The 24,589-nt window shown below is 43.3% G+C and overlaps 1 protein-coding gene across 1 annotated transcript; it reads right to left on the bottom strand.

Moving 5' to 3' along the window:
* Positions 1-1,653: 1,653 nt before the first annotated feature.
* On the bottom strand, positions 1,654-22,828 carry LOC116979742 (alpha-1,4-N-acetylglucosaminyltransferase-like). The gene is made up of 3 exons (XM_033031497.1): positions 22,810-22,828; positions 7,992-8,452; positions 1,654-2,305 (listed from the first exon to the last, which is right to left on the bottom strand). Exons 2-3 carry the CDS (start codon positions 8,418-8,420, stop codon positions 1,703-1,705), a joined length of 1,032 nt encoding a protein of 343 aa, XP_032887388.1. The 5' UTR covers positions 8,421-8,452; positions 22,810-22,828; the 3' UTR covers positions 1,654-1,702.
* Between the last annotated feature and the right edge of the window lie 1,761 nt (positions 22,829-24,589).

The raw sequence follows: 24,589 nt of genomic DNA, 5'->3' as shown, positions 1-24,589 counted from the left end.
GTACAGATTGATGTATATAGGGCTTTATCTTCCTGATCCCTTTCAATCATTTACCACGTTGAAAAGTAAAGGCCATCCCTGTTTTATCAGCCATTCCCTTAACATCAATTTTTCTTTTACCTGGAAACAATTTCACTTGCTTTGTATTCTTTATTTTTTTTACAATGTCATACCCTGAAATATAAAATAATGTCATGTTGTACTGTTTTATCACAAGCAGAATTATTATTCTTCCAAATACAAAAATAATTAACATTTTGACAGATCTATACAGTATTTAGAAAAATCGCATATGTTTCCCAAATGTTTCCTCTGTATATACAATCTCACCAGAATGACCTGTAAAATGCTGGTACTTCACTGGTCTATGGTGAGTTGACTGTGGGACAGCTGCTGCAAATTCACTGCCAACGTCCCTCGTTGCAGAGATACATCACACAAACTGATGGTCTGATATTGACCCCGTTTTCCTCTTACCGCCGTCCCCCCTCCTCAACTGTGCCCCTGGACCTGTACCTATTTCTACCTCCTTCATAACTTCCACCCACATTCCTTCTCTGGCTTCACAATTCACAATTCTACAACTCCTTTGTCTCACTCCGTCAGCTTTTCCATGTTCTACTGGGATGCCGCCTGACCTGCAGAGTTACTCCAGCACTTTGTGGCTTTTTTTTTGTCAGTAATTGGTGTTTGATTCCAATTTAAATGGCACGTGAACTGGATTTGGAAGCAGTGAAAGAACAGTTGCCAGAAAGCTAAGTGCAACAATGAATGCGTCGTGAATTGCAATTGTGCTTTAAGGTGATTTTATATGCAATTCATACCATAACTTTGGAAAATCCATCGTTCAAGTTCAAGTTCAATTTCAAGTTCAAGTTCGGTTTCACATTTATTGCCACATGCACCAATTATGGTACCATAGAATTTGACTTATCATGCAGCCACACAAAGAAAAGAGCACAATACACAATATACAATAGAATATAACATGAACATCCACCACAGTGGAATCAACATTCTTCACTGTGGTGGAAGGCAATAACTTTGTCAGTCCTCCTCCTTTGTTTATCCTTGGTCGGGACCATGAACCCTCCGCAGTCGCTGCTACAGATGACCCGATGTACAGGCCCTCCCGTCTGGATGCTCGAAACTCCGAAGTCGGGACGGATGGCTTGGAGGTCCGGAATCGGCCGCTTTACGATGGTATAGCCTACAGGCCGGCGGTTGGAGCTCTTAAAGTCCACACTGCGCCCGCGGCTAGAAGCTCCACAGACCGCGGCTTCAGTATGTTATAGGCCGCAAGCCGGCGGTCGGATCACTTCTTCTGTTTCACCCGCTCCGCGATAGAAAGTCCACACCACGACCGCGGCTAGAAGCTCCGCGGACCGCGGCTTCAGGATGTCGTAGTCCACGGGCCAGCGATCGGATCACTTCTTCTAGCGACCCGGGAAAGGGACCGCCCGGTTCCGCAATGGAAAGTCCACGCTGCGCCCGCTGCTGAAGCTCTGGACATGACTCCATGAAAGGCCACACCAATCCAAGTTGTTCGGCCGCGAAATGCAACTAGGAGAAAAATCGCATTCCTCCGAGGTAAGTGACTAAAAAACAGTTTCCCCCAATTTCTGTCCCCACACAAAAACACACTTATACACACTAAAACACACTTTTAGACATACTAAAAACAAGGACATCAGGACATAAATCACCATGAACTATGATTCAACTGAATTACATTTCTGTATGTAGTTGGACAATACAACTGAAAAAAATGTTCAATTAATGATCCACTTCCAACAATGATTTTCTTTTTAACGTTTCTATTCATATAATTCCAGACATGTGCTCCATACGTTGCTGAGAATGTCCGCTCTATATCCTTCTTTTTCCAAGGAGTATAGTACATCTTCCAAGCTGGATATGGGATTGGGTAGAACCGATTTGTGATCCATAAAGAGATGCCGTTGCATTCTTTGCCAATGAAGGGAGCTAGATTATCCGTCTGACACCATCTCTTCAGCACACGGGTAATCAGTCCAGGGCCTTGATGACCCCAAATAGCTCCAATGTAATTGGCCACAAAATCTTCCATGCAATTCCATAAAACAGGATGATGCCTATGTGAGAAACCTATTGCCGCATTACTGACAGCTCCAGCATGCTCAGGGCATGTAAAGTTAGCAAACGGCATTGGCCTCATTGATATAATATCACTATCCAAGTAGATGCCCCCATATTTCCACAGCAGTGCTAATCTGCAGCCATCAGCAAACACATGGGTCCAAAACTTCTCCTTTTCTGGATTTACCTGTGGGATAATGGACAAAAAAAAGTTCAATTCATTATCTTAATTTCCTTTCTTTCTGAACATGCAGTCTTTCTTTCTGCAGTATTTTTGTCTCTTCATGACACAATCCTTTATCAGTCAAAGAGTTGAATATAGAAGTTGGGATATGTACAATTGTACAAGATATTGGTGGCACCCCTCTTAGTGTATAATGTTCTGTTCTGGTCACCCAGCGATAGGGAATGATGTTGTTGAACTAGTTGGGCAGGTTTGGACTTTATTCCTTGGACAACAGGAGACTGGGGGATAATCTCATAGAGGTATGTAAAATCTTGAGTGGAATAGATAGGGTGAATGAACATAGAAAATTTATGAAAAGAGGCATAAGTTATGGCAGAAGATTTAATAGGAACTCGGGACTCAATTCTTTCAAACAGTGGGCGGTGGCTACATGGAATGAGCTGCCAAAGGAACTAGTTGAGGCAGCTACGATAACAGCATTTCAAAGTCAGACACAAAATGCTGTAGTAACTCAGCGGGACAGGCAGTATCTCTGGAGAGAAGGAATGAGTGACGTTTCGAGTCGAGACCTTTCTTCAAACTCAAAGACATTGTTCAGGCACATGAACAGGAAAGGTTTAGAGAGATACGGGGTGTGATAATGGAAGAAATTATGTGGGAGCGAAAGGGAGCATTTATATAAAATGTTTCCATGTCGTAACTGCGTCCGCACTGCGGCCAAACATCGTGGAGTTGGTGGCCTCTTGTTTGGGAGTTCTGGAGCTACAAAACAGCGAAGCTTGCGGACTCTAAAATCTTGGAGTGGACGATCCCTTTGCCAGGGGTCGGCATTTGGTGTTCCAACCTGCGGGATGCTGCGGACTTTAACATCGTGAAACCCGCGGTCCCTGGTTAGGGACCAATTTCGGAAATTCCAAGCCGCAGGAGTTTCGACCGTCCCGATGCGGGAGCTCAATCGCTCTCGACAGCCTATACAACCTCTCCATATAACTCAAAACCTCTAGATCTGATAACTTCCTTAAAAATCTTCTTTGCAGTTTGTTATTTTGACTGAAATAATCCAATCCAGGCAACATAGTGGTCATTAATATCTATTTTAAACACTGAATATTGCAGCAGCAAATATTAAAAAATCTACTGTATCAATTCATGTTTTATAGATGCCCAACCAGTAAACATACACTGACATATTTGGCAGAACATCCCAAAGATTTACCACACCACCATCTGACTGAGAGAAGCTCCTGCTCAATTCTATCCTGAATGTCCAGTCCTATTTGGAGATAGTCATCTCCTTTATATAGACACATAGTCAAGGGAAACATCATCTCAGTATTTACCCTGTCAAGCACCTTACGAATATTGGACATTTTAGGGAGTTAGGTTTCTAATCTCATGTGAATACTGGCCCAAGATGTTCAATCTCTGTTATACTACAAACCTGCCATGCAAGGAATCAACCTGGTGCAACTTTACTGCACTCCATTTAGTGCGTTCATTCTTCCTCATTCAGGGAGACCAGACAGATACAAATTTCAGAGAGACTGAGTCAACTTTAGATCTGAGAGACTCTGGAGTAGTTCCTGAGGATCAGAGGGTAGCTAATGTAACCGCTCTTTTTAAAAAGGGAGGGAGAGAGAAAACGGGGAATTACAGATCAGTTAGTTTAACATCAGTAGTGGGGAAACTGCTAGAGTCAGTTATTAAAGATGGGATAGCAGCACATTTGGAAAGTGGTGAAATCATTGGACAAAGTCAGCATGGATTTATGAAAGGTAAATCATGTCTGACGAATCGTATAGAATCTTTCGAGGATGTAACTAGTAGAGTGGATAAGGGAGAACCAGTGGATGTGTTATATCTGGACATTCAGAAGGCTTTTGACCAGGTCCCACATAAGAGATTAGTATACAAACTTAAAGCACACGGTATTGGGGCTTCAGTATTGAGGTGGATAGGGAACTGGCTGGCAGACAGGAAGCAAAGGGTAGGAGTTAACGGGTCCTTTTCAGAATGGCAGGCAGTGACTAGTGGGGTACCGCAAGGCTCAGTGCTGGGACCCCATCTATTTACAATATATATTAGTGATTTGGACGAGGGAATTGAATGCAACATCTCCAAGTTTGCGGATGACACGAAGCTGGGGGGCAGTGTTAAGCGGCCTTTTCACGGGGCGACTTGACGCAAGAGTTAACCGGAGTTTAACATCGTGGGAACCTCGTGCGATAACAGTACGGCATTCGTGGACCACCGTGGACCACCGTAGCGCTAACGGCAGGTAATCGTGTAACTTGGTCACTCGGGAGAAAATTCAAGAAAGTTTGAATTTCTCCAAGATTGACTTGTACACTTGTGGTTGAGTATTGCAACATTATATGAACGTAGTGGCCAGTGCGATATCCGTAATAACTCTTGCGGGTACCGTGGGAACTCCTGCGAACGGTGAACCCGGAAGCTGGACAGAGGGGACAGAAGGTGAGTAAAAATTATCTTCTGTGGGATTGAATTTAAAAAATAAATAAAAATAAAGATTTGCATCCGCATATGGACATCAACTTATTCATGAGTTATGTTAATGAGATTCAAGAAAATAACTATAATCTTTAAAAGGGACTTTAAAAGGGACTTTACTGAAAGGTTACGCATTTTTATGGTCCGTGAGAAATTTTTCACATGTACTTCTTTGAGAGATACAGGTCGGAGTCCTCGGGTCCAGGGGTCCGGAACGCTACCAATCAATGTTGTACAGAGACCCGTGTAAGGAGTGAACTGCACATGCTGGTTTAAACCGAAGACAGGCACAAAAAGCTGGAGTAACTCAGCGAGTCAAGCAGCATCTCTGGAGAAAAAAAGCTGATGTTTCGGGACGAGACACATCTTCAGACTCAATTCCGATTAGGCTGTCTGAAGAAGGGCTCCGATTCGAATCGTCACCTATTCTTTTTCTCCAGAGATGCTGCCTGACCCGCTGACTTACTCCAGCTTTTTATGTTTTTCTTCCCAGATCTGACTTACCTGCTGAGTTACACCAACATTTTGTGTCCTTCTGTGCGTATTAACCAGCATTAACCAGCGTCTGCAGTTCCTTTAGACATTACCTAACTTCAGATTTTAGAGATATAGCGCGTGGGAACTCCTGCGAACGGTAAACCCGGAAGCTGGACAGAGGGGACAGAAGGTGAGTAAAAATATCGACAAGGGAACATGTGTCCTTCGAGGACGTCCCACCTAATTGTCATTGTTGGATAATCTTTTTAACAGGAACATTTGCAGAGATGGCTCCCAGAAAATCTCAAAGAAAGGGGGTAAAGCGTGTCAGAGATGTTTTTGCCATGTTGCGCTATTCAGTTTCTATATTGTTTCAGTTTCTATATCTATATTGTTGCTCTATTCAGTTTCCCAGGGGGTCGGGACGGGACTGGAGTTGGGAGGGAAAGGTGGGGGAGTCGAGGGAGAGGAGGGGGAGACAGATGGGGGTGTCTTCATTTACTGGCGGCGGGTGTCTGTCACTGAAACAGGCAGGTGAGATTTCACATCCACCTTGTGTGTGCCTCTCTCTCTCTCTCCCTCCCTCTTACACAGGCTGAGAGACTCTGCCTCTGTGAGTGTACGTCTCTTTCTCCCCCTCTCCCACACACAGTAAGACCGAGGTACTGTGCTCAGTCCATCTGTGTCTCCCACATACACAGTAAAATATGTCTCCAAATGAGCCAATTCAACCAAGGGAGGATATATATAGTGTGTGAAAAAAAAAGTTACATCATTTGTGTCACGTGTAGTTCACGATGTTCATTCAAGATTTAACGCGAAAGCTCGGGAAACGGACAAGTCACTCGCACAAATAACAGAAATGCCGAGTACCGTGGGAACTCTTTATCTACCCCCGTTATATCGTGCGAGACTCGTGCTGGACCACGACCTCTTCACTCTGGTGACATCTTGCGTCAACTCGCCCCGTGAAAAGGCCCCATTAGCTGTGAGGAGCATGCTAGGAGGCTGCATGATGACTTGGATAGGCTGGGCGAGTGGGAAAATGCATGGCATATGCAGTATAATGTGGATAAATGTGAGGTTATCCACTTTGGTGGCAAAAACAGGAAAGTAGACTATTACCTGAATGGTGGCCGATTAGGAAAAGGGGAGATGCAACGAGACCTGGGTGTCATGGTACACCAGTCATTGAATGTAAGCATGCAGGTGCAGCAGGCAGTGAAGAAAGCCAATGGTAAGTTAGCATTCATAGCAAAAGGATTTGAGTATAGGAGCAGGGAGGTTCTACTGCAGTTGTACAGGGTCTTGGTGAGACCACACCTGGAGTATTGCGTACAGTTTTGGTCTCCTTTTCTGAGGAAGGACATTCTTGCCATAGAGGGAGTACAAAGAAGGTTCACCAGACTGATTCCTGGGATGTCAGGACTTTCATATGAAGAAAGACTGTATACACTCAGCTTATACTCGCTAAAATTTTGAAGATTGAGGGGGGATCTTATAGAAACTTACAAAATTCTTAAGGAGTTGGACAGGTTAGATGCAGGAAGATTGTTCCCGATGTTGGGGAAGTCCAGAACAATGGGTCACAGTTTAAGGATAAAGGGGAAATCTTTTAGGACTGAGATGAGAAAAACATTTTTCACACAGAGAGTGGTGAATCTGTAGAATTCTCTGCCACAGAAGGTAGTTGAGGCCGGTTCATTGGCTATATTTAAGAGGGAGTTAGATGTGGCCCTTGTGGCTAAAGGAATCAGGAGGTATGGAGAGAAAGCAGGTACAGGATACTGAGTTGGATGATTAGCCATGATCATATTGAATGGCAGTGCAGGCTCGAAGGGCCGAATGGCCTACTCCTGCACCTTTTTTCTATATTTCTATGTTTACTCCCAGGAGGAAAATAGTCAATGCACACTCTTCCCATTATGTACATGTCCAAATGTCTTTTAAGTGCTGTCAGAAGCTGCCTCAAGCACTTCCTCCAGCTCATTCCATAGACAGACCATTCACTGTGTGGAAAATCAGGCCTCATGATCCTATTGTGTGCATTCACCTGATCCATGTCCCTAACAACATTAAACATGTCTATAAGATCACACCTCAGTCTCTTTAGTTTCGAGAACAAATTCCTACTCGACCAACCTCTTCCTATAATTTAGTCCTTGTTTCCTGGTTACTATCATGGTAAAGCTTTTCTTCACTCAATCAAACTTAATGGAATCTTTCCTGGGTGATCAAAACAAACACAAAACTCCAGGTGGGGCCTCACCAACTTCTTGTGCAACTGCAACATCATCAACATCCTGTACCTAATGTTTTCACTAATGTAGCCAGCATGTCTCATTGTTATCACCTCCCCACAGCCAAGAATTGATCATTGGGGACTCCACTTTTGCTTCGTCATTGGTGCCGCCTCAGTCTGAAGAAGTGTCTCGACCTGAAATGTCACTTATTTCCTTTCTCCAGCGATGCTGCCTGCCCCGCTGAGTTACTCCAGCATTTTGTGTATATCTTTACGTCTAAAACTTTCTTCACCACCCTGTCCAATTATAATGTTACTTTCAGTGAAATATGTACTTGTACTCCTATCTCCCTCTATTCTACAGCCTTCCCCAGGGCCCTAAAATTCACTGAGAAATTCCTACTTTGGTTTGACGACCCAAAATGTAACACATCACACTTTCTTCTTATTGGTTACCTTTTGATACCAAATTTTCAATGAAGTATCATCAAACAGTTCGTTAGCGTTGAAAGGTAGAAGAACAACATTCTTCATTGAGGAGAGCAACGGGATGAGTCTGTACTTAGGCTCTGGATATTGGCTCAAGTTGCCACTGAACCCCTTCATGAAGAAATAGATTGGTTTATCTGGGTTTTGACGAGCAGCAGACTCCACTGAGCACATCACCAATGGCTTCAGCTCCACCTTGTCTGTTGTTTCCACAAACATAATCCCAGGATTCAGGAGTGGACGAGGATCCTCCATGGTAGCTTCATCTTCCACGTGTGACATTCCTACCATGTGCTTTTGAACATTTTGTTGTGTTTGCAAATGCCAACTTACATACAGCAGAACACTAGCTCCAATTATGAAGACAACGATAAATATGTGATGCATGGGAATCATGGTGTGGCAATTAGGTGCTTCTCCAAAGGCTCCTGTGAATTAAAAATCAAAAAGTATTATTCCCACAGTGTGGAGGAGCCTGATCTTTTTTGATAGCTTTGTATAGGAGCATGCTAAGAAATCTGAAACTTCAAAAGACAACAATTGTCAAGCAATTAGAACTGAACATTTTTATTACCAGGATTGAGTGTGTCAGCGGAATCAATACTAAAATAGGTCCTGATGGCTATATCGGGAAAGATTCATTACTGACAACAACAGCATATAGCAGTGTTGGGAACCCTGTTGGGAATTAACAGCACCCGACCGACCATCCAGAATTTAATACCTTCTGCCTCACCCTATCTTTGTTTGACACAGCTCACCCCAGCATCGGAGATGTTGTGGTAGCAAGTCCTACTTGTGAATCTTGGAGAGGCGGTAGACATGAGCCGTGCACATTGAGGGTGGAGGCGTGGAGGTAGGATTGCCTGAGGATGAAAGATCAGTGATAAAGCATTCGATTTTTGGATGGAGGGAGGGATGAGGTATTTTTCTGGCAGCTGTTATTGAAACAATACAGTTCCTTGTCTGAAGAAGGGTATCGACCTGAAACGTCACCCATTCCTTCTCTCCAGAAATACTGCCTGTCCCCCTGAGTTACTCCAGCATTTTGTGTCTACCTTAAATGAAAACCAATGCTGGAAGTAATTTTAATAGGACAGGCAGCAACATTTTCAGTCAATAACATTTCATCAGATTTCTCCACTACCTTGTCTGACAGGTTTGTGAGCTTTAATTCTGCCAGAGCATTAACCTTGTTGCTGAAGGGTGGAGGCCTGTGACGAGTGTGTGCCTCATGGATCAGGACTGGGCCCATTGCTGTGAACCTATGAGGTGGTTGCATTTTGGGAAGTCAAACCTGGCCAGGAACTTCATAGTGAATGATAAGGTCTTTTTGTTGTGTTGTCAAGCAGAGGGAGTCTAGGAAAACCAACACATAGTTCCCTGAACGTCTTCCAGGTGAAATAGTTAAGGCAAATTCAATTAGAACATATAAAATACATTTGAACAGGCACATCAGGTTGGGAGAGGCACTCCAGCTTCACATTCATAATGGGAACTGTGCAGGAAGAATATCCATGACCTCACTGGATTTGCCAATGGTCCAAAAATCTGCATCCCTCCCCCGTGCACCAGCTCCTCAGCCGCACGATCACCTGTCCTGTCTTCAGGAGCCAGAAACAAGATGTCATGTATTCCAATGGTGATAAATTCTGCCTAAAACAGGTGAGAGACTCTGTGAGAGAGAAGAGGGAGAGGGTGGAGAATCAGTTTTAGACATTTTACATCTTTTTCTGCAGATCACAGCAATGAAGGAGGAAAGTCTATCCTGGCCTGGATCTCACAAGGAGCAAATGAAGGGAGGGAGAAAAATACTGGGGTGAGGTTTAATACTTGCCGGGGGAATAGTTACTGATGGGCCGAAGGGACTCCCGGGGTAGTACAAGCCTGATGGGCCAAAGGGGCTCTTTAAAAAATAATCTGAGTGAAATCTCAGTGAAAGGCCAGGCCAGGACTTTTCCTGGACTTGCCTTGTGTGCAAAAATTCTCCTCCTGGGCTAATACGGGCATTTTGGGCAAAAGGGACTGGTTTCTCGGCTAATAGGGGCCTTGTGGGCTGAAGTTAGTGGTTTCAGGCAGGCCAGACTACTCATTTCATTACATTTCCAATTGCACTTTCAAGCACAGGGCAGGCCGAATAGCTCATTGCATTTTCATTCCACTTCCATTGCATTGCAGTTTCAAGCACAGGGCAGGCCAAGCTAAACAGCTGATTGCATTTTCACTTCATTTCCATTGCCATTGCAATTTCAAGCACAGGGCAGGCTCAATCCAAACAGCATATTGTATTTTTACTTAATTTCTATTGACATTGCACTTTCAAGCACAGGGCAGGCCCAAGCCAAACAGCTGATTGCATTTTCACTTCATTTCCATTGCCATTGCACTTTCAAGCACAGGGCATGCCAAACTACTCATTTCGTTTTCATAAAGGGCTAACTTGGGTCCCTTGAAAGCAGATACGGGTGAAATTATTATGGGCAACAAGGAAATGGCTGAAGAGTTGAATAGGTACTTTGGATCTGTCTTCACTAAGGAAGACACAAACAATCTCCCATATGTACTGGAGGACAGAGGATCCAAGGGGGTAGAGGAACAGAAATAAATTTTCATTTGGCGAGAAATAATATTGGGTAGGCTAATGGGACCGAAGGATGATAAATCCCCTGGACCTGATGGTCTGCATCCCAGGGTCCTCAGGGAGGTGGCTCAAGAAATAGTGGACGCATTGGTGATCATTTTCCAATGTTCAATAGATTCAGGATCAGTTCCTGTGGATTGGAGGATAGCTAATGTTATCCCACTTTTCAAGAAAGGAGCGAGAGAGAAAACAGGGAATTACAGACCAGTTAGCCTGACCGGTGGTGGGAAAGATGCTGAAGTCAATTATTAAAGAGGTAATAATGGGGCATTTGGATAGCAGTAAAAGGATTAGTATGGTCAACATGGATTTATGAAAGGGAAATCATGTTTGACTAATCTTCTGGAATTTTTTGAGGATGTGACAAGTAAAATTGATGAAGGGGTGCCAGTGGATGTAGTGTATCCAGACTTTCAGAAAGCGTTTGATAAGGTCCCGCATGGGAGACTGGTGACTAAAATTAGAGCACATGGTATTGGGGATAGGGTGTTGACATGGATAGAAAATTGGTTGGCAGACCGGATGCAAAGAGTAGGAGTGAACGCCTCCTTTTCAGAATGGCAGGTAGTGGCGAGTGGAGTGCCGCAAGGCTCGGTGTTGGGGCCGCAACTGTTTACCATATATATTAATGATTTGGAAGAGGGAATTAGGAGCAACACTAGCAAGTTTGCGGATGACACAAAGCAGTGTGAACTGTGAAGAGGATGTTAGGAGGTTGCAGGGTGACCTGGACAGATTGAGTGAGTGGGCAGATGCGTGGTAGATGCAGTGTAATATAGATAAATGTGAGGTTATCCACTTTGGCGGCAAAGACAAGGGGGCAGACTATTATCTCAATGGGGTTAAACATTCTTGCCATGGAGGGAGTACAGAGAAGGTTCACCAGACTGATTCCTGGGATGGCAGGACTTTCATATGAAGAAAGACTGGATAGACTCGGCTTGTACTCACTAGAATTTAGAAGATTGAGGGGGGGTCTTATTGAAACTTACAAAATTCTTAAGGTGTTGGACAGGCGAGATGCAGGAAGATTGTTCCCGATGTTGGGGAAGTCCAGAACAAGGGATCACAGTTTAAGGATAAGGGGAAAGTCTTTTAGGACTGAGATGAGAAAAACATTTTTCACACAGAGAGTGGTGAATCTGTAGAATTATCTGCCACAGAAGGTAGTTGAGGCCGGTTCATTGGCTATATTTAAGAGGGAGTTGTGGCAGAAGGGATCGGGGGTATGGAGAGAAGGCAGGTACAGGATACTGAGTTGGATGATCAGCCATGATCATAATGAATGGCGGTGCAGGCTCGAAGGGCCGAATGGCCTACTCCTGCACCTATTTTCTATGTTTCTATGTTAGGTTAGGTAAGGGGGAGGTGCAGCGAGACCTGGGCGTCCTTGTACACGGTCACTGAAAGTTGGCTTACAGGTACAGCTGGCAGTGAAGAAAGCTAATGGAATGTTGGCCTTCATAACAAGAGGATTTCAGTAAAGGAATAAAGAGGTTCTTCTGCAGTTGTATAGGGCTCTGGTGAGACCACATCTGGAGTATTGTGTACAGTTTTGGTCTCCTAATTTGAGGAAGGACATCCTTGTGTTTGAGGCAGTGCATCGTAGGTTCACGAGATTGATCCCTGGGATTGCGGGACTGTCATATGAGGAAAGATTGAAAAGACTAGGCTTGTATTCACTGGAGTTTAGAAGGATGAGGGGAGATTTTATAGAAACATATAAAATTATAAAAGGACTGGACAAGCTAGATGCAGGAAAAATGTTCCCAATGTTGAGTGAGTCCAGAACCAGGGGCCATAATCTTAGAATAAAGGGGAGGTCATTTAAGACTGAGGTGAGAAAAAACTTTTTCACCCAGAGAGTTGTGAATTTATGGAATTCCCTCCCACAGAGGGCAGTGGAGGCCAAGTCACTGGATGGATTTAAGAGAGAGTTAGATAGAGCTCTAGGGGCTAGTGGAGTCAAGGGATATGGGGAGAAGGCAAGCACGGTTATTGATAGGGGCCGATCAGCCATGATCACAATGAATGGCTCGAAGGGCCGAATGCCCTCCTCCTGCACCTATTTTCTATGTTTCTATGTTTAACCAAGATAAACGCCATTTCTCTGTTCACATTTCTTCCCAGTCTCTCCTTCAACATAAATTCTCGTTGACAACCTTTAAACAAAGAGCACAGAAGATGAAGTTCTGCGGCAGTGGTTAAACCGAATGACAAAAGCACATCCTTCCCATGGCTTTAAAATATAAATACTGTGGCTAAGATTACTGGGAGGTGCAAAAATTATTGACTTCTGGGGCCAGACCGTTTTGTAAAACTTCAACACTATCGTTTATATCCGTAATTAATGCTAAACTACAATGTATTTAAAAGCAATACCAATTTGGTTGAACCCATTAACAAATTAACAGTGTAGGAAGGAACTGCAGGTGCTGGTTTACACCGAAGATAGACACAAAATGCTGGAGCAATTCAGCAAGACAGGCAGCATCTCTGGAGAGAAGGAATGGGTGATGTTTCGGGTCAAGACCCTGTTTCAAACAGAGTCAGAGGAGAAGGAGACAGTAGATATGTGGATGGGTAAAATGACAGATTAACAAATTAACAGACTAATCATGACAGATAAAACTAATTAACAGTCATAGATTAACACAGGAATAGGTTCTTCAGCCTACCATCTCTGTGCCATGAAGCCAATCTAATTAATTCTATCTACACATGGTCCAAACCCCTCTATTGTCTGCCTCTTCAGGCTTCTATATGAAAGCCATTGAAATGTTGCTGTCGTGAATGCTTCTATCACCTCCCTGGCAGCACATTACGTGTAAAATAAACTTGCTTTGCAAATCTTCTTTAAACTTGACGCCTCTCACTTTAAACTATGTCCACTAATATTTGATATTTTCACGCTGGGGTAAAAAAGTTTATCCTTTATGATTCAATTTTATTAACCATAATTCCTTCAATTCTCATATTCCTTTAAGCTTCAATATTTATGTCCGCACTTTCAAGCCTACCTTCTCAGAGCATTCTCTCTTAAGTTTTAAATCACCAAGACGTGCCTTTATTTAATTTAGTCCTGCCTCACATATTCTTCCAAGCTCCAAAGATTTTGTTTGGAATTATAAGAGAAAGAGAAAATTATCAGAACATTCTATCGCTCCTTTGTCATGGAACTTAGTACTGATCCCATGGCATCAATGAAGTGTAAAGGGCCTGTCCCACGAGCATGCGACTCCATGCGGCAAGCGCAACCTAAAGTCCGGTCCCACCAGCATGCGCCTGCATGCGGCAAGCGTGACCTAACGTGGTCGCTTGAGCCGTACGGCCTCGCGGGGCAGTCCCACTTCAATCGCCGGAGCAAGCCCCACTTCAATCGCCGGAGCCGTATGGACTTAAGCGGAGCTGGTCCCAACATCGCGCGGGGCTCCGAAAAACTGACCGTGTTTAAAAATTCCGCACGGCAAAGGTCTGCCGGCCCGCAGCCGCCTCAACGCTGTGTCACTCACTCGACCTCCGCGTGGCTCCCGCTTCTGGTTTGGTCGCACTTGCCGCATGCAGGAGCATGCTGGTGGGACCGGCCTTTTAGGTCGCGCTTGCCGCATGCAGGTCGCATGCTCGTGGGACAGGCCCTTAACTTCTCTTCTACACCCCATCTTAAAATTGTTTTTGACATCAAGGTCATTAAAGCATTCATATCCATAATCATCCTGATGGATAGAAAAATATCTAAAAAGCCCCTTGTTTTAACTTGGCTTCAGCAGAACAGTATTGGTACATTCAAGTTCATATTTGGCAGTAAAACCAGTCAGCGACCATAAATTCCCATAGAGCAAAAATGAAAGATGTCGAACCATTGAAATCTTATTTATAACACGATAAGCCAAAAGTTACTTTAACAGGAAACAATTCATGCAGAATATTGTACAAAAATGGTGATATAATATTGGATGCCTAATGTTTAGTTGAAATTCTAGCTTGACTTAAATATCAGATAGGCAAAATGCTGGAGTCACTCAGCAGGTTAGGCAGCATCTCTGACGAACATTGCTAAGTGGCATTTTGGGTGGGGACCTTTCTTCAGACTACACTTATTGTTCCTTTGGATAAATTGCATTGATGCAATGATACTTTTCTTGCAGTCAATTTTAATCACACTGGAGAACAGCACGAGTGTCGAGTGTGGGCTGCAAATGACACAAGGGGGTCAAAACAAAACAAAAGGGGGACGGCTGCAGGCGTGCAAGATATATAAATGACAGAAGACAAACTGGTTATTAAAATTATAGTGTAGGAAGGAACTGCAGATGTTGGTTTAAACCGAAGAGAGACACAAAATGCTGGAGTAACGCAACGGGACAGGCAGCACCTCTGTAGAAAAGGAATGGGTGAGGGTTCGGGTCGAGATGCTTCTTCAAACCCTTTCTTAGACGAACCATTCATCAGACTCTGAAAAAGGGTCTCGATCCAAAACGTCACCCATTCCTTCCCTCCAGAGATGCTGCATGTGCCACTGAGTTACTCCAGCATTTTATGTCTATCTTCAATGAAAATTATAGCACAGATACAAATTTTGTTGATTGATTAACTCGGGTAGTTGGTGAAATCAAGAATACAGGATTAGATATTCATAAACTACCAAGGCATGTTGCGAGCTGAAGAGAGACACGGAATGCTGGAGTAACTCAGTGGGTCAGGCAGCAACTCCGAGAAAAGAAATAAATGACATTTCGGGTCGAGACCCTTCTTCAGACTGAGAGTCAGGGGAAAGGGAAACGAGGTTTATAAAGGTGCCGAATAAATCAGAGCCGGCACTGATAATCCAGTTACAGTGGAGACCACAATGGTCCAATGTTGGCTGTGGAGGAGGAGATAACAAAGGGATAAGAACAGTGAAATTAGCAGGACAACTAGGGTGGGAGAGGGACGGAGAGGGGGATGCATTTTGCAATTTTTAATTTTTAATTGTTAATTATTGGTCTTTTTAAGTATTTATTGCTCTCAGGTAGTGTCTACATTGTATTCTATGTATTTTCTGTCTGCGTTCGTTTTGAATCTGTGGGTTTGTTGGTTGGGGGCTTCTGGACATCTGAATTTCCCTGAGGGGATCAATAAAGTATTTATTATTATTATTATTATTATTATAACACAAACACAAGGGAAATAAAACACTTTTTTCCAAGATAAGAAACAAAATACAGTATAATTCCAAAGTAAAAATATGTTTACAAGCTTTGTCACTCACCTGTTTTAAACTGGCAGTGTCAGTGAAGATGTTTTGTGAGACTGTCCTCGATCGTTTAATTTGGCATTTGATATATTGAGTTTATGTTTGCGTAACATTATTTATGAATAATGGGTGTGGCCAAAGAGAAATTTGATCATTTATGGGTGTGCCACGAAGAGCGGTTTGTTGGAATACATGCAGTAAGGTAACAAAGAATATATTAAAACAGATGGAATTGAGGAAAGCAGGAAGTAATTTTAACAGATGAGGTGGCAACATTCAGTAAATGAGGAATTGGAGGTGAACATTTTGTGTGCACAAAATCATGAGAGGAATAGTTTGAATAGATGTACAGAGGGTCTTGCGTAGAGTAGGGAAATTGTGAACCATAGGACAGAGGTTTAAGGTGATGGGAGAAAGATTTAAAGGGAACCTGAGAGGTAACTTTTTCACATAAAGGGTGGTGTGTGCCTGTAAAGAGCTGCCGGAGGACTTTAGAGAATTCTTCTTTTGTCAGGTTCTCACCATTTTCTGTTCACATTTTCAGCAGCAATTGTCAAGTTAGTTAGTTCATTAAATATCTCTGAAAGCAAGAAAAATACTTGGAGACCTCTGAAGATACTGTGAAGTTCTAGAAGCAGAATAAGGCCATTCGGCCCTTTCAAGTCTACACCATTCAATGTGGCTGATCCATCCTTCCCTCTCAACCCCATTCTCCTGCATTCACCCCATAAAACCTGCCACCCATGCACCCATGCCAGTTACGCTTGCTCAGCAGCAGAGACGGTGGCATCATTCATTCTCAAGATGATTTAATGTCCAGATTTCCTTCATTTGAATTTCTTCCATTTCAATTTCTTCTGGAAGGTTTCAAGTAGTCAGTGTGATCTTGCCCACCAGTAGGGTGTCAGGGGATGACACCGGCTTCGGCAGTGACCACACCGACAATCGCAGTAGGGTGAGTTCACACGATGTATTCTATTTACAGTGGTAAAAAAGGCCGGGGCCACATGGGGACTCTGTATCTCGTTGTCAGAGCGCATTTGCAGAGACGCTGGTGATATCGGGCTTGTCCCAGCAGCTTAGTCCTGGTCTACAGGGGAGGAGGCATGTCAACCTCAGGCTTCTTCGTTCAGTTCACCCATGTTTTGAGAGGATGTGCTGAACCCATTAACAAATTAACAGTGTAGGAAGGAACTGCAGGTGCTGGTTTACACCGAAGATAGACACAAAATGCTGGAGTAATTCAGCAAGACAGGCAGCATCTCTGGAGAGAAGGAATGGGTGATGTTTCGGGTCAAGACCCTGTTTCAAACAGAGCCAGAGGAGAAGGAGACAGTAGATATGTGGATGGGTAAAATGACAGATTAACAAATTAACAGATTAATCATGACAGATAAAACTAATTAACAGTCATAGATTAACACAGGAATAGGTTCTTCAGCCTACCATCTCTGTGCCATGAAGCCAATCTAATTAATTCTATCTACACAAGGTCCAAACCCCTCTATTCCCTGCCTCTTCAGGCTTCTATATGAAAGCCATTGAAATGTTGCTGTCGTGAATGCTTTTAGCACCTCCCTGGCAGCACATTACGTGTAAAAGAAACTTGCTTTGCAAATCTTCTTTAAACTTGACGCCTCTCACTTTAAACTATGTCCACTAATATTTGATGTTTTCACGCTGGGGTAAAAAAGTTTATCCTTTCAAATTTCAATTTTATTAACCTTAATTCCTTCAATTCTCATATTCCTTTAAGCTTCAATATTTATGTCCTCACTTTCAAGCCTACCTTCTCAGAGCATTCTCTCTTAGGTTTTAAATCACCAAGACGTGCCTTTATTTAATTTAGTCCTGACTCACATATTCTTCCAAGCTCCAAAGATTTTGTTTGGAATTATAAGAGAAAGAGAAAATTATCAGAACATTCTATCGCTCCTTTGTCATGGAACTTAGTACTGATCCCATGGCATCAATGAAGTGTAAAGGGCCTGTCCCACGAGCATGCGACTCCATGCGGCAAGCGCAACCTAAAGTCCGGTCCCACCAGCATGCGCCTGCATGCGGCAAGCGTGACCTAACGTGGTCGCTTGAGCCGTACGGCCTCGCGGGGCAGTCCCACTTCAATCGCCGGAGCAAGCCCCACTTCAATCGCCGGAGCCGTATGGACTTAAGCGGAGCTGGTCCCGACATCGCGCGGGGCTCCGAAAAACTGACCGTGTTAAAAAATTCCGCACGGCAAAGGTCTGCCGGCCCGCAGCCGCCTCAACGCTGTGTCACTCACTCGACCTCCGCGTGGCTCCCGCTTCTGGTTTGGTCGCACTTGCCGCATGCAGGAGCATGCTGGTGGGACCGGCCCTTTAGGTCGCGCTTGCCGCATGCAGGTCGCATGCTCGTGGGACAGGCCCTTAACTTCTCTTCTACACCCCATCTTAAAATTGTTTTTGACATCAAGGTCATTAAAGCATGCATATCCATAATCATCCTGATGGAAAGAAAAATATCTAAAAAGCCCCTTGTTTTAACTTGGCTTCAGCAGAACAGTATTGGTACATTCAAGTTCATATTTGGCAGTAAAACCAGTCAGCGACTATAAATTCCCATAGAGCAAAAATGAAAGATGTCGAACCATTGAAATCTTATTTATAACACGATAAGCTAAAAGTTACTTTAACAGGAAACAATTCATGCAGAATATTGTACAAAAATGGTGATATAATATTGGATGCCTAATGTTTAGTTGAAATTCTAGCTTGACTTAAATATCAGATAAGCAAATTGCTGGAGTCACTCAGCAGGTTAGGCAGCATCTCTGACGAACATTGCTAAGTGGCATTTTGGGTGGGGACCTTTCTTCAGACTACACTTATTGTTCCTTTGGACAAATTGCATTGATGCAATGATACTTTTCTTGCAGTCAATTTTAATCACACTGGAGAACAGCACGAGTGTCGAGTGTGGGCTGCAAATGACACAAGGGGGTCAAAACAAAACAAAAGGGGGACGGCTGCAGGCGTGCAAGATATATAAATGACAGAAGACTGTATTTATTATTATTATTATTATTATTATTATAACACAAACACAAGGGAAATAAAACACTTTTTTCCAAGATAAGAAACAAAATACAGTATAATTCCAAAGTAAATATGTTTACAAGCTTTGTCACTCACCTGTTTTAAACTGGCAGTGTCAGTGAAGATGTTTCGTGAGACTGTCCTCGATCGTTTAATTTGGCATTTGATATATTGAGTTTATGTTTGCGTAACATTATTTATGAATAATGGGTGTGGCCAAAGAGAAATTTGATCATTTATGGGTGTGCCACGTAGAGCGGTTTGTTGGAATACATGCAGTAAGGTAACAAAGAATATATTAAAACAGATGGAATTGAGGAAAGCAGGAAGTAATTTTAACAGATGAGGTGGCAACATTCAGTAAATGAGGAATTGGAGGTGAACATTTTGTGTGCACAAAATCATGAGAGGAATAGTTTGAATAGATGTACAGAGGGTCTTGCGTAGAGTAGGGAAATTGTGAACCACAGGACAGAGGTTTAAGGTGATGGGAGAAAGATTTAAAGGGAACCTGAGAGGTAACTTTTTCACATAAAGGGTGGTGTGTGCCTGTAAAGAGCTGCCGGAGGACTTTAGAGAATTCTTCTTTTGTCAGGTTCTCACCATTTTCTGTTCACATTTTCAGCAGCAATTGTCAAGTTAGTTAGTTCATTAAATATCTCTGAAAGCAAGAAAAATACTTGGAGACCTCTGAAGATACTGTGAAGTTCTAGAAGCAGAATAAGGCCATTCGGCCCTTTCAAGTCTACACCATTCAATGTGGCTGATCCATCCTTCCCTCTCAACCCCATTCTCCTGCATTCACCCCATAAAACCTGCCACCCATGCACCCATGCCAGTTACGCTTGCTCAGCAGCAGAGACGGTGGCATCATTCATTCTCAAGATGATTTAATGTCCAGATTTCCTTCATTTGAATTTCTTCCATTTCAATTTCTTCTGGAAGGTTTCAAGTAGTCAGTGTGATCTTGCCCACCAGTAGGGTGTCAGGGGATGACACCGGCTTCGGCAGTGACCACACCGACAATCGCAGTAGGGTGAGTTCACACGATGTATTCTATTTACAGTGGTAAAAAAGGCCGGGGCCACATGGGGACTCTGTATCTCGTTGTCAGAGCGCATTTGCAGAGACGCTGGTGATATCGGGCTTGTCCCAGCAGCTTAGTCCTGGTCTACAGGGGAGGAGGCATGTCAACCTCAGGCTTCTTCGTTCAGTTCACCCATGTTTTGAGAGGATGTGCTGAACCCATTAACAAATTAACAGTGTAGGAAGGAACTGCAGGTGCTGGTTTACACCGAAGATAGACACAAAATGCTGGAGTAATTCAGCAAGACAGGCAGCATCTCTGGAGAGAAGGAATGGGTGATGTTTCGGGTCAAGACCCTGTTTCAAACAGAGCCAGAGGAGAAGGAGACAGTAGATATGTGGATGGGTAAAATGACAGATGAACAAATTAACAGATTAATCATGACAGATAAAACTAATTAACAGTCATGGATTAACACAGGAATAGGTTCTTCAGCCTACCATCTCTGTGCCATGAAGCCAATCTAATTAATTCTATCTACACAAGGTCCAAACCCCTCTATTCCCTGCCTCTTCAGGCTTCTATATGAAAGCCATTGAAATGTTGCTGTCGTGAATGCTTCTAACACCTCCCTGGCAGCACATTACGTGTAAAAGAAACTTGCTTTGCAAATCTTCTTTAAACTTGACGCCTCTCACTTTAAACTATGTCCACTAATATTTGATATTTTCACGCTGGGGTAAAAAAGTTTATCCTTTCAAATTTCAATTTTATTAACCTTAATTCCTTCAATTCTCATATTCCTTTAAGCTTCAATATTTATGTCCTCACTTTCAAGCCTACCTTCTCAGAGCATTCTCTCTTAGGTTTTAAATCACCAAGACGTGCCTTTATTTAATTTAGTCCTGCCTCACATATTCTTCCAAGCTCCAAAGATTTTGTTTGGAATTATAAGAGAAAGAGAAAATTATCAGAACATTCTATCGCTCCTTTGTCATGGAACTTAGTACTGATCCCATGGCATCAATGAAGTGTAAAGGGCCTGTCCCACGAGCATGCGACTCCATGCGGCAAGCGCAACCTAAAGTCCGGTCCCACCAGCATGCGCCTGCATGCGGCAAGCGTGACCTAACGTGGTCGCTTGAGCCGTACGGCCTCGCGGGGCAGTCCCACTTCAATCGCCGGAGCAAGCCCCACTTCAATCGCCGGAGCCGTATGGACTTAAGCGGAGCTGGTCCCGACATCGCGCGGGGCTCCGAAAACTGACCGTGTTTAAAAATTCCGCACGGCAAAGGTCTGCCGGCCCGCAGCCGCCTCAACGCTGTGTCACTCACTCGACCTCCGCGTGGCTCCCGCTTCTGGTTTGGTCGCACTTGCCGCATGCAGGAGCATGCTGGTGGGACCGGCCCTTTAGGTCGCGCTTGCCGCATGCAGGTCGCATGCTCGTGGGACAGGCCCTTAACTTCTCTTCTACACCCCAACTTAAAATTGTTTTTGACATCAAGGTCATTAAAGCATGCATATCCATAATCATCCTGATGGAAAGAAAAATATCTAAAAAGCCCCTTGTTTTAACTTGGCTTCAGCAGAACAGTATTGGTACATTCAAGTTCATATTTGGCAGTAAAACCAGTCAGCGACTATAAATTCCCATAGAGCAAAAATGAAAGATGTCGAACCATTGAAATCTTATTTATAACACGATAAGCTAAAAGTTACTTTAACAGGAAACAATTCATGCAGAATATTGTACAAAAATGGTGATATAATATTGGATGCCTAATGTTTAGTTGAAATTCTAGCTTGACTTAAATATCAGATAAGCAAATTGCTGGAGTCACTCAGCAGGTTAGGCAGCATCTCTGACGAACATTGCTAAGTGGCATTTTGGGTGGGGACCTTTCTTCAGACTACACTTATTGTTCCTTTGGATAAATTGCATTGATGCAATGATACTTTTCTTGCAGTCAATTTTAATCACACTGGAGAACAGCACGAGTGTCGAGTGTGGGCTGCAAATGACACAAGGGGGTCAAAACAAAACAAAAGGGGGACGGCTGCAGGCGTGCAAGATATATAAATGACAGAAGACAAACTGGTTATTAAAATTATAGTGTAGGAAGGAACTGCAGATGTTGGTTTAAACCGAAGAGAGACACAAAATGCTGGAGTAACGCAACGGGACAGGCAGCACCTCTGTAGAAAAGGAATGCGTTCGGGTTCGGGTCGAGATGCTTCTTCAAACCCTTTCTTAGACGAACCATTCATCAGACTCTGAAAAAGGGTCTCGATCCAAAACGTCACCCATTCCTTCCCTCCAGAGATGCTGCATGTGCCACTGAGTTACTCCAGCATTTTATGTCTATCTTCAATGAAAATTATAGCACAGATACAAATTTTGTTGATTGATTAACTCGGGTAGTTGGTGAAATCAAGAATACAGGATTAGATATTCATAAACTACCAAGGCATGTTGCGAGCTGAAGAGAGATACGGAATGCTGGAGTAACTCAGTGGGTCAGGCAGCAACTCCGAGAAAAGAAATAAATGACATTGCTCTCAGGTAGTGTCTACATTGTATTCTATGTATTTTCTGTCTGCGTTCGTTTTGAATCTGTGGGTTTGTTAGTAGGGGGCTTCTGGACATCTGAATTTCCCTGAGGGGATCAATAAAGTATTTATTATTATTATTATTATTATTATTATTATTATAACACAAACACAAGGGAAATAAAACACTTTTTTCCAAGATAAGAAACAAAATACAGTATAATTCCAAAGTAAATATGGTTACGAGTTTTGTCACTCACCTGTTTTAAACTGGCAGTGTCAGTGAAGCTGTTTCGTGAGACTGTCCTCGATCGTTTATTTTGGCATTTGGTATCTTGAGTTTATGCTTGCGTAACATTTTTAATGAATAATGGGTGTGGCCAAAGAGAGATTTGGTAATTTATGGGTGTGACACAAAGAGCGGTTGGTGGAAAACATGCAGTAAGGTAACAAAACATATATTAGAACAGAAGGAATTATGGAAAGCAGGAAGTAATTTTAATAGATTAGGTGTCTACATTCAGTCAATGAGGAAGGAGAGGTGAATATTTTGCATGCACAAAATCATGAGTGGAATAGTTTGAATAGATGTACAGAGTCTCTTGCGTAGAGTAGGGAAATTGTGAACCAGAGGACATAGGTTTAAGGAGATGGGAGAAAGGTTTAATGGGAACCTGAGAGGTAACTTTTTCACATAAAGGGTGGTGTGTGCGTGTAAAGAGCTGCCGGAGGACTTTAGAGAATTCTTCTTTTGTCAGGTTCTCACTGTTTTCTGTTCACATTTTCAGCAGCAATTGTCAAGTTAGTTAGTTCATTAAATATCTCTGAAAGCAAGAAAAATTACTTGGAGACCTCTGAAGATACTATAAAGTTCTAGAAGCAGAATAAGGCCATTCGGCCCTTTCAAGCCTACACCATTCAATGTGGCTGATCCATCCTTCCCTCTCAACCCCATTCTCCTGCATTCACCCCATAAAACCTGCCACCCATGCACCCATGGCAGTTACGCTTGCTCAGCAGCAGAGACGGTGGCATCATTCATTCTCAAGATGATTTAATGTCCAGATTTCCTTCATTTGAATTTCTTCCATTTCAATTTCTTCTGGAAGGTTTCAAGTAGTCAGTGTGATCTTGCCCACCAGTAGGGTGTCAGGGGATGACACCGGCTTCGGCAGTGACCACACCGACAATCGCAGTAGGGTGAGTTCACACGATGTATTCTATTTACAGTGGTAAAAGAGGCCGGGGCCACATGGGGACTCTGTATCTCGTTGTCAGAGCGCATTTGCAGAGACGCTGGTGATATCGGGCTTGTCCCAGCAGCTTAGTCCTGGTCTACAGGGGAGGAGGCATGTCAACCTCAGGCTTCTTCGTTCAGTTCACCCATGTTTTGAGAGGATGTGCTGACGGTACAGGATTCTTCCTGGCAGCTCAGCGTTGGGCTAGAAGAGGCGATGCAGATGGTCTCTGGATTATCCTAGTGGCCATTCGTTACCATCTGTGTGTGTAAGCACAATCCCTCACTGTCTATGGGCAGGCAGATGGCATTTTAGGCTTGCCCCTAGCCATTCAGTCTTAGCCTCAGGTAGAGGTGCTGGTGTCTCTCTCTTGTTTCCTCGCAGTACAGTATTGACCACACGGTGGCATTGGTTGCTCAGTTTTTCTCAAAATTGCGACGGGGAATGCAAATACTCTTGTCACTTACCATTGTAAGTGAGCTGCAATGAAGTGAGATGTATTACTAATGTAAGAATACCGGGTATTTAATTTGCAAAGTTGGCTATATTAGTGTCACCGTAGACAAACAAATCTATTTTATTGTGAACACACTCTTTTCACTACTGCATACGAGATGGGAACATGCTATATAATATTGTTTTCATTGTGAGTGCAATCCAAACCAAACTGAACCCATATGTGATGATGAAAATGCACATGTCATGTAAACACAAAAGTTAATTTGAATGTCAAAGGTGGCAGAATTAGTGGCACGACAGCATCATTGTGATTGTAAAATGTGCAATTACGGGGGTGTACACT

This window comes from Amblyraja radiata, chromosome 13 (genome assembly GCF_010909765.2).
Source record: "Amblyraja radiata isolate CabotCenter1 chromosome 13, sAmbRad1.1.pri, whole genome shotgun sequence".
Taxonomy (NCBI): Eukaryota; Metazoa; Chordata; class Chondrichthyes; order Rajiformes; family Rajidae; genus Amblyraja; species Amblyraja radiata.
The sequence above is the reverse complement of the archived record's forward strand: the minus strand, read 5'-3'. Positions and strand labels throughout refer to the sequence as shown.